This window comes from Neofelis nebulosa, chromosome 2 (assembly GCF_028018385.1).
Source record: "Neofelis nebulosa isolate mNeoNeb1 chromosome 2, mNeoNeb1.pri, whole genome shotgun sequence".
Classification (NCBI taxonomy): domain Eukaryota; kingdom Metazoa; phylum Chordata; class Mammalia; order Carnivora; family Felidae; genus Neofelis; species Neofelis nebulosa.
Window position 1 is genome coordinate 126,945,986 of NC_080783.1, and position 16,117 is coordinate 126,962,102.

General features: G+C 39.2%; 1 protein-coding gene across 1 annotated transcript; it reads right to left on the reverse strand.

Annotated features, from left to right (window-relative positions):
- Positions 1–1,459: 1,459 nt before the first annotated feature.
- On the reverse strand, positions 1,460–16,106 carry ATP5PB (ATP synthase peripheral stalk-membrane subunit b). The gene is made up of 7 exons (XM_058716222.1): positions 15,958–16,106; positions 15,642–15,678; positions 11,574–11,719; positions 9,258–9,421; positions 8,592–8,717; positions 3,155–3,334; positions 1,460–1,863 (listed from the first exon to the last, which is right to left on the reverse strand). Exons 1-7 carry the CDS (start codon positions 15,995–15,997, stop codon positions 1,786–1,788), a joined length of 771 nt encoding a protein of 256 aa, XP_058572205.1. The 5' UTR covers positions 15,998–16,106; the 3' UTR covers positions 1,460–1,785.
- Between the last annotated feature and the right edge of the window lie 11 nt (positions 16,107–16,117).

Consider the following 16,117-nt stretch of genomic DNA (forward strand, 5'->3'; position numbering starts at 1 on the left):
ATTCTTGAGCAATTTCAGAGGGCAGGTGTGAAGCAGCAACTGTCCAGTGGCTCGTACATGTTGCCGATCTGTGGCTCAGCAGCTGCAGCTAGGCCTTCCCCACCTTTCCCGCATCACCCTTCAGCTTTTCTAACCTTTGGACAAGGCATGTGTGAAAAAGGACCTGGGGGGGCGCCTGGGTGGCGTAGTCGGTTAAGCGTCCGACTTCAGCCAGGTCACGATCTCGCGGTCTGTGAGTTCGAGCCCCGCATCAGGCTCTGGGCTGATGGCTCGGAGCCTGGAGCCTGTTTCCGATTCTGTGTCTCCCTCTCTCTCTGCCCCTCCCCTGTTCATGCTCTGTCTCTCTCTGTCCCAAAAATAAATAAAAAACGTTGAAAAAAAAAAATTAAAAAAAAAAAAAAAAAAAAAAAAGGACCCGGGCTTTTCGAGGAAATCATACCATCAAAGTCAGAGGTAATAAAAACGGACAAGGGTTTCAGTCTGTGCTTGCGATTTCTACTTGTTCCTGTGTCTCCCACTTTACATCCACCTTGCCTTCTTTATTGCCCGCTCTGTGGACTTCAAGCTCCTGTATCAGAAACCAAGGTAAAAAAAGACTTTCAGAGACCAGCTTAACGAGCTCCCACAACAGCAGTCAAATTCCTTACAAACATATATCCTAGTTCTGCTTCTCTGAACGCTGATAGTTATATACAAGAAAAACGATGAGGCTAGTGAGACTATCTAAAATGGTACTTGTCATTATACTCTCAAAGTACCTGTGCTAAAGGCTCTATTGTTCACATATTCTTACTGCCTTTCCAAAGATTTTTTAACTTTTTGATAGGGGATTTTCTCTCTGTATTATCAGTACAGGGTGGTGCTTAGCACCAACTAGGTTCTTATAAATCCTTTGCTAATGAATAATGTGAAACACCTCTGTTGACCCTAGCAAAATCTCTTTAACAAAAAGGGTATCAATCTAATTTATATAGTAAGTGAATATATTATCCATCAATAAATACTGAACTGATATCTATTGTTTCATAAATTAAAATCCTAAGAAGTCAATGAAAATAGCAATTATCCATATGGTACATATTTTCAAATATTTCCTATTATGTAAGCTGTCCTGTGTACAAGGACATCCTTATACAAGTATTGGAGAATTAAAAGCAGACAAACCTATAGAAGGGAAGATTTTTTTAAATTTATTTGCTGGATTCTTTAGAATAATTTTATGACACATTGGGTCCATATTTTCTGTAGACATATTACTAAAATAACAAAGTCAATAATGTGACTTGATACACAAGATTTCCTTTAGTTATTTTAAGAATACTAAAAAAGCTTTAAGTTTCCAATAGCCTGTCAGTTGGCCAGGAATAGCTTACACTAAATTATCAGTTCAATGACGTTTGATTTTTACCCATATGACAAATGTCGAAATATTTTAGAGTATTACACAACTTGAAAAACCTAGTCTCAACTGTCACTTTACTGCAAGATGGTAGAATTAATTACAAATTTAAACTCTAACTTGGTAATCTTTAGTCAGGCAACAAATTTATTAAAAGCAAACTGCTTATTCAAAAGTGATCATGGAACAACTCAAAATACAGAGCAAGAAGGATGAAAAACATCTCACTGGCCAACAGACTGTTTTCATTCTCATGTGAAATTCAAACTTCACTTTTGGGAAAGGTTAAGTGTAACTTCAGTAGACAGCAACACAGAAAGACTATGCCACATCGATGAGTCTCCTTGGTCAACTGCTTCTAGCTGTCTCCACAGAGATAGATGCATTTACAAAACTGGCTGTGCTTGAGCCTTCTTTGCAAGGAGCTTCAGATCTGCAATGCACTTGGCAATTGTCTCCTTCTCCTGTGATAAAGAAAGAGCAATCTGTTTAGACATCTCCAAATTACGGAAGGGTATAAACATTGTAATTCTGAAGGATACCTCCTACAAGATCTTGAGGCTCCTACAAAATCTCAAGATGGATTACTGGCTTGATATGATAGACTAGGAATTCTTTATGTGACATAGGGGAGATACAATTTATTTAAAGCAAATCCCAGAAACTAGTTAAAATCCCCTGGCTCACAGCTTTTATGAGTGAAACCTACATAGAATTTGAAGCCAGACATTCCTGTAACCACGTGTCACCGATGTTACACAGCTAACAGTTGCTTGAAAACTACCAACCTAACATTAGTAACACAGAAATGTTAAAAATGAGAATAATTTTGTCTCTTTTCTTTATTTTTTGTCTTCCCCATTTCTTAAATAAACGTGTTACTTTTACACAAGACAATTTATTGAGAAAAAAATCATTAAATGTTGATAGACCCTGTTTTTCTAGTCCTTGAGTGTTATACAGAAAATAACTAGAAATGCCTCATATACTATATATTTAGGAAAGAAGAAACCAAGTTAAAAAAAAATATATAAACTTTAAAAAGGAAATCAAATTTAGGTAAATAATAAAAACGTTTCTTTTCCATTCATGACCAGTGATTTAAGTGGCAAGGAAGAGGAAATGGAGTAGAGATCATGGAATGAGGAAATGGAAGGGAGTCAGAAATAGCTTTATTCAGTCTGCTGTACAGAAAAATGAAATCTGTTGGTTAACGTTTCCCAAATGATGGAACCTGAATACAAGTCTGCCACAAGCTGTGCCAACTATCTCCCGCTGTCTCTGATACTGAGAGATTCTCTGATACCAAGTTCTGAGTGAAGAGGAAAGCCACCAAGGCAGGTGGGCAGCGTCCTCCAAGTTACCACTATCCAGAGAAACAAAACAGGGCGACCCCATCGTCTGGAGCCTAAAGACTCCCCACCAGCGGGGCGCCTAGGTGGCTCAATGGGTTAAGCGTCTGACTTCGGCTCAGGTCATGATCTCACAGTCCGTGAGTTCGAGCCCTGCGTCGGGCTCTGTGCTGACAGTGCAGAGCCTGGAGCCTGTTTCAGATTCTGTGTCTCCCGCTCGCTCTCTCTCTCTCTGACCCTCCCCCACTCATGCTCTGTCTCTCTCCGTCTCAAAAATAAATAAACGTTAAAAAAAAAAAAAAAAAAAAAAAGACTCCCCACCAGCAATTCCTAGCCTAACAGCGCACCAGCAGAGGCTCGTCAGAAATGAATACAGCTCCAGAAGTTTCAGAACATCATGTACCTGCTGTGCAGAGATGCTCTGCACCACATGATTCTCCACCCAGTTTATCATGTGCTCTTGTTCCTTTCGACGCATCATGTTCTGCACAGAGATGTGATAGTCCAGGCGATTCTTTACCTCCTTGTATACTCTATGCAGCCGTTCCCGGTAAGTAAGTTCCAGTGCCATAGCAATGTTATTCTGAGGCAAAATTAAGAATTGATGAAAACTGTTTGCATAGTTGAAGGATCACTTCCACTCTGCGGATTCTGCCAGTCAGAACACCCCACCACTTTCTTGTACTTTACACAAAATTATTTTATTTAATATGAGTAAGAGACACATGTGATAAAAAATTCTAATAGCATATTTACAGTAAAAGTATGTTTGAAAGTATATACAGTAAGTTTCCTCCAGTCCCCCCACAGGCCACCATCTTCCTGTATATCCTGTATTTCCTCCCAGAAACATTCAATAAACAAAATACAGGTAAAGGCAGGAGCACGCACGCGCACACACTCACACATCCCTTTTACTAATTATGACACGTAGATCCACCTCAATTTTAAGTTACATTGAATTCAACCATACTGGTGGTTCCATAAGGCAGTTTAATTAACTAAGCTCTATTAATAGATTAGACTGCTTCCTGTTTTTTTCTACTACAAATATTGCTGCATCTGCTGCGTACGTCTGCACTTGTGTGTCAGTCTCTACTGTAATAATAACATCTGTTGAGTACCTACTATGTTCTAAACACCGTGTGTCAATTCAATGAAGTCTTATCACACCATGGGACAGTTACTATTACTATATCCATTTTATGGTAAACAAACTGAGGCAGAAGCTAAGGAACTTGTCCAAGGTTACAGAGTTAATAAACTGTGAAGCCAAGATCTGAATACAAGGAGCCAGGCTCTAAAGCCCATGCTCTTAAACTGATCAATACTGTCAAATTCCACATAAACTTGTACTACTTCATTCTCCTACTGGCAACACAGACCCTGACCAATGATGTTTAGAAAACCTTTTACCTCATGCTATTCTCATAAGCAGAAAAAATGCACTTTGTCATTATCTAAGGAGAAAATTTACATATTTAGGAACCATTTACATGTACTCACTTATCAATGGTCCATGTCCTATGCCTAGTTTTCTACTGGGATATTGGTCTCCCCTAAGGTAACTACCCTTTTGTGTCACATGGAACACACACAGTCTTCCCAGTTGGTCATTTAACTTTGTTTATGCTAATTTGTACATGTAAAATTTTTATGAGATCAGTTGAACTTTTCCTCTTATAATCTCTGGAGTTTTGCAGTTTTTCTATTTTTATTCTCTTTCAAGTTTTTATTTAAATTCCAGTAAATACGCAGCATATTAGTTTCAGGTGTACAATACAGGGATTCAACACTTCCGCACATTATCCGGTGCTCATCACAAGTGCCCTCCTTAATCCCCATCACCTATTTCACCCAACCCCTTGCCCCCTCCTCTCCAGTAACCACCAGTTTGTTTTCTATAGTTAAGTGTCTGTTTCTTGGTTTGTCTCTCTCTTGCTCTTTTCCCCCTTTGCTCATTTGTTTTGTTTCTTAAATCCCACAAGTGAAATCATACAGGCTGTCTTTCTCTGACTTTTCACTTAGCATACTACTATCAACTCTATCCACGTCGTTGCAAATGGCAAGATTGCATTCTTTTTTTTATGGCCAAATAGTATTCCATTGTGTATATATACATCTTTTTTATCCATGGACTTTTTTTAAACTGAGGTATAATTTAATTTTTATAAACTGAAGTGTAATTTCAAGTATATAACATAAATTCAGTATTTTGCATTCATTGTGAAATGGTCACCGGAGTAAGTGTAGTTAACATCTGTCACCACACAGAAGATCCTGATTTTGTTATCTTTATTAGAAAGGCTTTGCCAACTCCAAAGGAACTGTATTTTTTTTCACGTTCTCTTTTTCCACTTTTATGGTTTCATTCCTTAGAAAGACCTTTAATTCATTTGAAATTTATTTTAGTAGAAAGCAAAAGGTAGGAAGCCAACCTCATGTCTACACAGGGGCCCAATTCTCTCCCCTCTATGACGAAACTGGCACGTCTAAATTGCCTTAGTGTTTAGACCTTCTCTTCCGTGGCACCACCCTGACCTTCTTTTCATGCAATGCACATACTATGTATAGTTTCTTATAATCTTATAATGGGTTTTCATATTTGGCAGGATAGGTTCTCACTACTTCTCTTTTCCAAAATATTCCTGGGTATTCTGCTTCTATTAATAATCAATTTGTCCAAGCCCCAACATCCCCTACCCTCAGGCTATCAGTATTTTCCTTATAAGAATGTGTTAAATTTAGAGATTAAAGCAGGGAGAGTGTACCTCTTTATAATATTGAATCTTCCAATCTAAGAACAAGGTTCTTAGAACCTTAAACCACATGAGCATTTTCTATTTTTTGAAGCAAAAAGTTTGTACTTTTATAGCGAGGTGTACTCGATTCATCTCTTCCTAGATGGTTTATCTTCTTCCACTGTATTTTCTAACTGACTGCTATTTGTATACGGAGGGCACTGATTTCGTTTCTTAGTAACGTTGCACCCAAACACCTGACTGAATTTGATCATTAAAATTTTTAAATATTTATTTATTTATTTTGAGAGAAAGAGACAGCACATGCACAAGCAGGGGAGGGGCAGAGAGAAGAGACAGAATCCCAAGCAGGTTCCACACCATCAGCGCAGAGCCCGATGGAGGAGTCGAACTCACAAACTGTAAGATTGTGACCTGAGTCAAGATCAAAAAGTAGGATGCTTAACTGACTATGCCACCCAGGCGCCCTAAATTTCGTTATTAAAAGAGTTATGTTGATTCTCTTAGGTTTTCTAGGTATATAATTAGGTAAGCTTTAAATTATGATTAACTGCCTCTGCTAAATTACAGATCTTTTATTCCTTTCTCTTCTCTAATACCACCTACTACCTCTAGATTAAGATCAAATCAACAACAGTGACAGGGACATTGCTATCTTTTAGTCTGTAGTGTGAATCCTTACAGATCTGCCTGTTACACAGAGACATTAATCTCAAGTAGGCCCTTAATACCTCTAAGTACATTTCTTTAGTCCATTCATCTTCCTGGCCTTCTTTCTCCTAATCTCTGGTACCTCCTTGACTACTTTCACTCTCAGCAAATGACCATCCTGCTTCACTGAGAAAAGGGGAGCAGTAAGAGAACTTCCACAAACTTCTACCACCACTTAACCTAGTACACCTGAATCCATACTCGTGTACTTGCCTTCCTTTCTGTAACTGCGGCCGAACCGTGGATGCAGCCCATCCCCCTGCATGCTATGTTCCAAGCCCTCTGGCCTACTAAAGGACATCACTCCAGCAAACCTCTCTCCCCTTTTCTTGCATCAGTTTTTCTCTCTCTCCTAAATTCTATCAGACACTAACATGTAATCATACTTTCCATCTTTTAAAAATCTCGATTCCTACATCCTCCCCTCCTAGCTGCTAATTTCTCTGCTCACTATTACAGTAAAACTCCTAGACATTTTTGACAGTTGTCCTGACTCCACTTTCTTCTTTCCACTTTTTCTTCAACCTACTCCAATCACTTTACTAAAATACCCCTTACCAAGGTTACCAAGAACCTCCCTGTTGCTAAATGTACAGCAAATTCTTAGGCCCTTTATTTCCTCACCATAACTAGGATGACTACAGATTGAAACTGTCCTTGTTTTCACCTGTTTTGTTTTTGTTTTTTTCTTTTCATCATGTTCTAGTCTTGTAATTTTAAGTACCATCTGTCAGCTCATGACTTCCCCAATCTCCAGCCTAGAATCCTCCCCATAAATTCCAGACTCCTATATCCAATGGTCTGTACCTAACAACTGTACTTGGCTAACTTGTAGGCATTTCAAACCAGTGCTACAAGACTGGAGGCTATTTGCCAACAAAGCAATCAGAGTGACACTTCAACAAAAGTGGGATTGTATTACTCCTCTACTTAAAAGCTTCAATGACTTTCTCATTCAGAGGACAAAGTCCATAGAGAAGCCTACAAAACTTTACCTAATCCAGCCCCTGACCACTACCTACTTTGCTACATTTTCTCTTCCTCACTCATTCCTCTTCAGCTACACTGGTGTCCTCACTCTTCCTGGACTACACCAGACAAGTTTCCAGGTGTAGGCCCTTGTGATTTTTCTTCCCTCTGCTGCAACGCTATTTTCCCAGAAGTCCACATAGCTTGTACCATCACTTCTTCAGGTCTCTGTTCAAGTATCACATTAGAGATCTTTCTAGACTGCCTGATAAAAATAACTCCCCCCTTGTAAATCTCTTTTCCTCTCATTAGTTCCTTTTAACTCTATTCCTTTCCTAGTTAATTGTTCTACATCTCACTTATTACCAGTTGGCATTCCCATCTGCTCAATTATTGTTTTTCTATCATTCTCTCAACCCCTGGCTAGAAAGCAGACTCCATGAAGGCAGACTTTCTTTTATTCCCAACACCTGCCTTGACGATCAGGAGCTATTAAGTATTTCATAAACAGAAACGTAGTGACTACCTATTTGAGTCTTATGAAAAAGCTGTATCTTCAAAAGTCAGATTTTATTTCATTCTCTGGTTGAAATCTAAATTATGTATAGAAAAGTTTTAAAGTTTACTGAGGTTTTTAAACATTTACGTGCTTGAGAATCCTTATGAATCAGTTTTTAAAAACATAGATTCTGCTTCCATTCTTTGACTGGGTCCAAAAACCTGCACCAAAGACGACTGACACATGTGGAGACCACACTAAGAAATACTGGCCTACATCCTTAATATTTCAGATACTTGTATCCCATTTTTCATTTCATACATGCTTCTGTAACATAAAATATCAATATAAGGCCATGTCACTGTAAATATCAGGCATAAAGCACTGGGCTCAGAGGAGATAACAATATGATTGTTAAAACAAAAATACTTGACCGTGTTCCAAAAATGTTCCAGAAACTAAGTAGTTTAGCATCTAATGATGCCTTGACCGTAGTAAAAAGTTCCACTGTTTTCTGAATTTGCTTTGTAAACTGGAATATAAGGTATCAGATTTCCTCGAAGCAAGCATATATGAAACACAGAGCATGTACTTTGCCTATGGCCTTAGAGAGCGAATACCATTTTTTAGTCAGCTATAATTTAATAACTACTTTCCTTCTGTGTGGATCCAAAATATGTTCTTTTATACCTTTTAATTTTAGAGTAGTAATTCTAATTATTTATCCATTTGACAGATATTGAATATCTAAATAGCTGTAATTGCCAACCCCCACCCAAATCTCTTTTCTTAATAAAATATGTTCAACATATTCAACCATTCCTCATAAGAGATTCTAATTTTTGTTTTAAATGCACACAAACGAGTAACCATTCTCCTTAGAAGGTTCTGAAACCTACCCTCTGGACATCAAAAAGGTAATGGCGCTTTTGAACCAGTGCTTGCTGGGACTTCTCCATATCAATTGCATCCTGGATCTGCTTGATGGAAGCCTGTTTCACCTCTTCTAGTTGGGCAATTTTTTGCTGCAATTATAATTTTACGACAAAGATCAATGAAAGCATAAAGGATAACAAGAATAACTTCATTTCATGCTTCTTCAAAGTTATATTCTTCATTTGTGAAAACACCCACAAAGAGACATACAGATACAGGAAAAAATGCACAAATTCTTAAAAATAACTGCCCACAATAGTTACACAACATCCTGCTGAATGAACAAAACTGGAAAAACTGGAGAAAGTTTGGTAGATTTAAAAAAATTTGTCTCAAATTAGCAACTAGCATAACACAATTTTCATTATTATAATTAAATTCACCTCTTGTTAATTAACATTAACATCAGAAACATCACTTGATGGCATTGATGCTTTCAATTTTAACGTTTATTTATTTTTGAGAGAGAGAGAGAGCAAGCACAGAGCCTGATGCAGGGTTTGAAGTCATGAACTGTGAGAACATGACCTGAGCCAAAGTTGGATGCTTAACCCACTGAGCCACCCAGGCGCCCAGCATTGATGCTTTCAGCACAATCTAAATTGAGAAATAAGGTTTATGATTCTTACCTCATTGAGTTTATCAGCAAATTCTCCAACAGAGGCACCATATTTTTTAACTACATAGATAAGCAATCCTATTGTTGATACGGCAGTAAAGGTCTCTGCAGTGATCACATATATTTCTTTGGACAGAAAATATAAGATAAGCCCAGTTCCAAGCACATAGGGTCCTAAAAGAAAGAAAAGTTATTTTATGATGGATATACTGTATCTGAAAGGGAAGACAAAAACCTCTGCATTTTATTAGTTGAAGGTATTATAGAACGATTTAAGATAACTGGATTTAAAGATGACCCTGCCCTGAGGAGCCATATGGTAGAGTTGAAAGAATAAGGATGTGGACTCCAGGAAATCTGACTCTATAACACATAAGAAATATAAATAATCTCTGAATTTAGTTTCCTCATCTGTAAAACGGGAATGGTACCTTCTTCACAGGGTGGATGAAACTGAGAAATAATGTATGTAAAGTGCCTAGCACAACTGCTTAACAAACCTAAACGTCAGGTTACTTCCAGAAGTAATTTGTGAAGCAAAATATACTATTTCTTTATATTGAATAGGAAAGACACTGGAAATAAGCAAAAAGAACCCAATATAAAAGCTGTATGAATTAAGTAAACCGCAGGATTCTCAATTCTTACAGCACCTAATTGCAATGCTCCAAACATAGCTCTCTTTTTCTTTAACTAGGAAATGAGTTCTGAAAGGACACAAAAGCATGATATATGTCTCTTTAGGATCTTCTGCTATGCCTCAAAACATGCGAGACAAGGACAAAGCAGGCTTTAGGCCAGCATTTTACAGTTTTTCTGAGCAACACTAGTACCAAAGAATGTTAGGATGTATTATGAAAATAAAAGGGTTATAGTCTAAAATTTATTTTATCCATTTTCCTGAAAAAAACTTTCAACAGTTCCTTTTTAAAAAAAAATTTGCCTCCAATATATAAATTTTATTTTTTTTAAGTTTATTTATTTTGAGAGAGAGTGTGCATGCATGCCCACGTGGGGGTGGGACAGAAAAAGAGGGAGAGAGAATCCCAAGCAGGCTCTTCACTGTCAGCAGGGAGCTCCTAGAAACAGTGAGATCATGACCTCAGCAGAAATCAAGAGTTAGACGCTTAACTGACTGAAGCACTCAGATGCCACTCCAGTATACAAACTTTAAATCTGACTGTGAATCAAAAATTTTATTTTATTTAATGTTTTTCTTATTTTTGAGAGCGCACAAGTGGGGGAGGGGCAGAGAGAAGGGGACAGAGGATCTTAAGCGGGCTCTGCACTGACAGCAGTGAGCCCAATGTTCGGCTTGAACTCATGAACCATGAGATCATGAAATGAGCTGAAGCTGGATGCTCAACCAACCGAGCCACCCAGGTGCCCTGAATGCAAATCAATTTAAGCATGAATTTGCGAAAAAGCCTATTCATATGTAATGTTTTTTATCACCTATGGGGATCTGAGGACCCTAATGTTTCTTGCAAATTCAGGTACAGAAATGCTATTTTAGGCCACTCCCTGGAGGGTTAAAAAAAAACCCCAAACAAACAAAAAAACCCAAAAAACTTTGGTTTCCTATGTTCCACAGTCACACCAGTAGTTGTAGCAAGAAAGGCATTGCAGTAAAAGTAAAAAAGTAAAAGTAAACACTGAATTGGAGACCCTGGGTGTAAGTCCAATTCAGTCACTAAAGACAGAATAAATGTCAGCAAATTCTTTATTTGCTAGTTCTTCTGTGAAATAAAAAGTTCTTACAGGACTGTTGTTAAGGATTAAATAACGTAAGTGAAAGAATACTGCATTATAAAAATGTAAGATCTCAGAATAGTTTATGCCTTTTTAAAAGGGAAAAACCTAATATGGCCCAATTTCTGTTTTAATTCTTATATGTACAATTTAATAATCTCTATGATCTTACCTAGCTTTATTTCAATCCATAGTTCTTCCACTGACAATACCTTATACAACTACTCATTTCTTTACTGTCTGTCCTGTAACAGAACACGTGTTCCATGATGGCAGGCACCTTAGTTTGCCCCTGTATGCCTAGAAGAATGCCCTGCATAGGGCAGGCATTTAATAAATGTGGTGTATCAACAAATGGCACAATGCTATAAAATCAAGTTAAAATCCCTAACACATTTACTCCAAAGACAAGTTAGAGCAACCAAATCAAAAGTGTTACATTGAATCACTTCCACAATTTACTTTTGACTTCATTTTTGGGGTATATATGGAAGAGGTAAGAGGCCACTAAAATCCTAGGTACACATAAACCATACCATGTAAACGTACTATCAAACAATGGGCAAATGCTTACCTGTTACGCCAGTTTTGGGATAAAGGAACTGGAAGAACTCCTCGGGGATCAGCCCAAAACGAACTTTTCCTCCATATTCAGGAAGAGGTGGTACAGGGGCAAGGCTTGGCTGCCCTGTGTGAAAGATCCTTGTTGCCTGCAATACCCTTCGGGTAGCAATTATACAAATTTAAAGCCTATTCTTTAAAAAGAACACAATGTACGCACAATTAGTAGAAACAATGAATGGGGATGAGGACAGAGGCAGTTTCCCACTGTCATCATGGAAAGAGAACAGACCACGAACAGGAAAGGGAGGGTTCAATAATTAGCTGTGTGACAAAGGTGAATGACTAAAAGATTTGTTTTGTTTTTTAAAATGTTTGTGTATTTTTGAGAGAGAGAGAGCATGCAAGTGGGGTAGGGGCAGAGAGAGAGAGAGAGACCGAGGCTCTGAAGTGGGCTCTGCCCTGACATACAGCTCCAAATGATGAACCACGAGATCATGACCTGAGCCAAAGTTAAGATGCTTAACTGACTGAGGCACCCAGGTACCCTGACTGAAAGTTTTATGTAACTATCCACCCAAACCAGAAGCCCTTCTGTAGGTCTTAAAGGTCATCTGTCTAGCACTTTGTATGTCTATTACTGGAACTGAAAACATAACATAGACTCTGCAGCCAGATTATCTGGGTTTAAATCCTAGACGTGCCACTAGACTTTGAGCAAGATTAAGCTTCTGTAATCAGATTTCTCTCAGTAAAGTGGAAATAAAGAACATGCTTTTATAGGGTTGCTGTGAGGATTTTATGTAAAGTCTTAGAATGGTGCTAAGCATATGGTAAAGTTCTATGTAAGCGATTAGCTATTACAGTACAGGTCCACTGTGTTGAGAGCACCTTGATGGCAAGGACTTTGGCCTTTCTGAATATGCTCTGCGATGGTGTGCTAACTAATCATGGTTGAAACAGGCCTTTTCAGTGTCGGATAGATCTATTATGTTGGTCTTTAAGCTGAACTTCTGTGTACAAACTCAAGACCTCTATCCATTAGTTCTAATGTTATTTTTCTATGTAACACACATAACGCTCGTGCATCTGGGTTAAACATCTTCAGTTCTCTCACAATCCTAACTGTCCTCCACAAGGAGCTGTCTGGTTTTATTTACTAAAAGGAGGTATACAGAACTGAACATAATACTCTAAATACAGCTTGATCAATTCATTCACTCTCCAAATATACATGGAAGACCTGCAAATGCCATTACTGGGCTTGAATCACTGTACTATTACCATGGGTTTGTAAACTATGCTCATATTCCAACAGCTCAAGGTTGCATTTTTAGAAGTTACAGTATATTGGTATCTCATTAAAATTCTGATGAAATAAAATCCTCTAGTCTTTTTATATATGCTGTCAGCTCTGTCTCCTTCAAATTCCCAACATGTTTTTGTCCCCCACCCCCCTGCTCTGCCTCTATCCCTTTGCAATGTAGGGGTTTATATTATTTCATTGATGTTGGTTTGCTGCTTGTCTTTTGAATATTTCTGCCTCTCAGTGTCTTGGCTAGCCGACCAACTTTTGAAATCTGAGAAACATGCTCAAGACTCTTTCATTTAAATGAGGGTTTCTCAACCTCACCACTACTGACTTTCTGGACTATTGTCAATTTTTTTGTTGCTGTGGAAGGCTGTTCTGTGCACTGTAGAGTGATTAGCAGTACCCCCAAGGCCTTTATACACAAGATGCCAATTAGCATCCCCTCTCCCACCCAGTGGTGACAACCAAAAATGTCTTCAGACACTGCCAAAATGTCCCCTGGAGAGCAATAGTACTCCAGGACAAGAACCAGATTTAAATCAGTGGTTTAAATCTTGAACTATAGAAGTTGCTTCAACAAGTTCTTGAACTATTCAAACTTGCTTGTTTAAACCATAAAACTTGCTTCAGACCAACTCAAATTCTCTCCCCAACTGCCTTAGTTCAAGCCCTCATTATCTCTGGCCTAAACCAGTTAACAATCCCAAACCTGGTCTCCCTGCTTCTCGACAAATATACCTCTTAAACTTGGTTCCTCCCCGCTACTGCCAATGTTTTTAAAATGCAAATTTGACTTTAAAACTCTTCAATAGGCTCTCCTGCCTACAGAAAACAAACTCCTTAATATAGCATACACGATTCAGCACCTGTCAGATTTTATATCATCTTCCTTCATTCTCCTACTCTCTAGCCATATGGAACTACTCAGCTCTCAAAAACAAACAAAAAAAACCAAAAACATGCCTCATGCTGCTCCTTCTGCCTGGTATGTCTTTCACTAAACGGCTGCCAAGCCCAAGCAGCCTTCACAACATTTCAAGCATATCCTTTATAAAGGCCTCCCCAATCTCACATTCAGTCATCCTTATGTCACGTGTTGGCAGTACAGCAATGAGCAGACAAGGTCCCAGCCTTCACATTCTAGTGGGGTTGTGGAATGTATGAGTGTGTAGGTCCACATACAATTTCAGGCACTGAAAGTCTATGAAGAAAAATGGGGTGGGGTAAGGTAAGGAGCTAGGGAGCAATGCAGTGCAAAAGGCTTTTTTGGTAGGAGGTCAGAGGACACATGAGTCAATGACCTGGGGAAAAGAGAGAAGAACAAGCACAAAGACCCGAGGCAACAGTAAGCTTGGCAATTTTCAAAGGAACAGTGAGAAGGCCAGCATGGCTGGAGAGTGTGCTAAAAAGAGAATATAAAGAGATAAATCAAGAGGGAGGATGAGATCAATTCATGTTGGATCTTCTGCATTATGGTAAGTCTGAATTTTATTTCAGTGGGATGGGGAGCTCTGGAGGGTTTTGTTGGGACTGGGGGGGGGGTGGGGGTCATGTAATCCTTAAGGCTACTGTGAGAACAGGTTGTAACAGGACAAGAACGGAGATGCAACAAGACTAGTTAAGAGACTACTGAAATAGACCAGGTGAAAGTTGACAGTGGTTCATACTTCAGTAGCAGTGGTAGTGAAAAAAACAAGAGTCCAGATAAAATCTGGAGGAAGAGCCTTGTTGAATGAATTAAATATGGAATGTGGAAGGAGAAATCAAGGATGTTCCCTATATCTTATATACAGTTATTTTATTTATGACTTCTATTGCAATTACTTGTTAACTTGTCCGTATGTAATCTTTTTTTTTCTGATAAGCTAGAAGCAATTATAGCCTCACTTTATTGCACACGCAAAAATGACAGATGGATTAAAGCCATTTTTTCAAGGCACAAATAGCTATCAAATCGGGCAAGATTTAGGACTAAGTCGGGAAGCAAAAAGAAATTCCAAAGAAAACTGACATGTTTTACCAAACATTAGTGACAGACGGTACCACTAATCACATACTATGTATCAAGCACTGTTCTTAGAGTTTCACAGGAACCAAGTCTCTTACTTCTCATAACCCACAATGTACTATTATCTCCATTTTGCAGATGAGGAAATTGAAGTCACACAGCATTACAAGTGGAGGAACCAGGTGTATCACGTTCTAGCTTTAGAGTCTTTGCTCTAAACCACTACTCTCTACCACTGCCTTCTCTAGAAGACTGAGCTCCACAAAACCAAGTTAGTTAGCCTTCCTCATTTTTCTACCTTCGGTTATGTAGGTAGGAAGATATTTACTGAACGAATGATTTCTCTGACTCTTAAGATTTGGTAGTATAAGCTGGAATCTGGGAGAGACTGAAAACAACATTCTTCTTTTATTTAATAGAACTCGTTTTGGGGTATGCAATCTATCAACTCCGATTCCGGCTGTGGACTGTGGCAGCTACCTCTAGCTGAAGGTCAGAAGGGAAAGGGGCGGGGCTTAGAAGACACCAAACACCAGTTTCCAGCTTAGTTAGAACACATCACTTAGCCTATTAATCTTTGCCGTGAGATGACACAATGTTCCTGGCGGTTAGAACAACAGAAATGTTTGAATGAGGCTTTAAGCTTTTCAAAATTACCTAAAGAGGGTAACTTCAGGCCTAAAGCTAAAAGGGGGTTACAGAGAAATGAAACGAGGTGATAAAACAAGAACGAAGGGCAGTATTACACCTCTCCTACTTACCCTGGACCGAGGAAGGCTGCGTTCTTCAGACGGGGGGCTACACAGAAACAAGGCGCAGGTCAGCAAGGTCAAGGTGAAATCTAGTCTACCCCTCCCTCGGTCCCCGCGAGGCCCGCCCACTAAGACCATGGACTCCTCTTTCCTGTCCCCCGGGACTCCCGCGCTCCCCTTACGAGAGACGTAATTCATTTCTCACTCAGGCCCAAGTCTTGCTGCGCCTTTCTACACCCCATTTCCTCCCACCCCTCCCATGGAATCCTAGACGCATTCCTTTGCAATCATCCTGATAGCCCGGACTAGGGACTAGACGGCTCACCCGCTGCAGCGGCCGCAGAAAGCACCACCCGGGACAGCATAGTCAACGAGAGTCCACGTAGCACTCTCCGCGTCCTAGTGACCCGGGCAAGAGACACTGTCAGGGGCGGGAGCAAGATGGTCGCTCACAAGTCTCGCGATAACACAACGTTGCGTCCTCT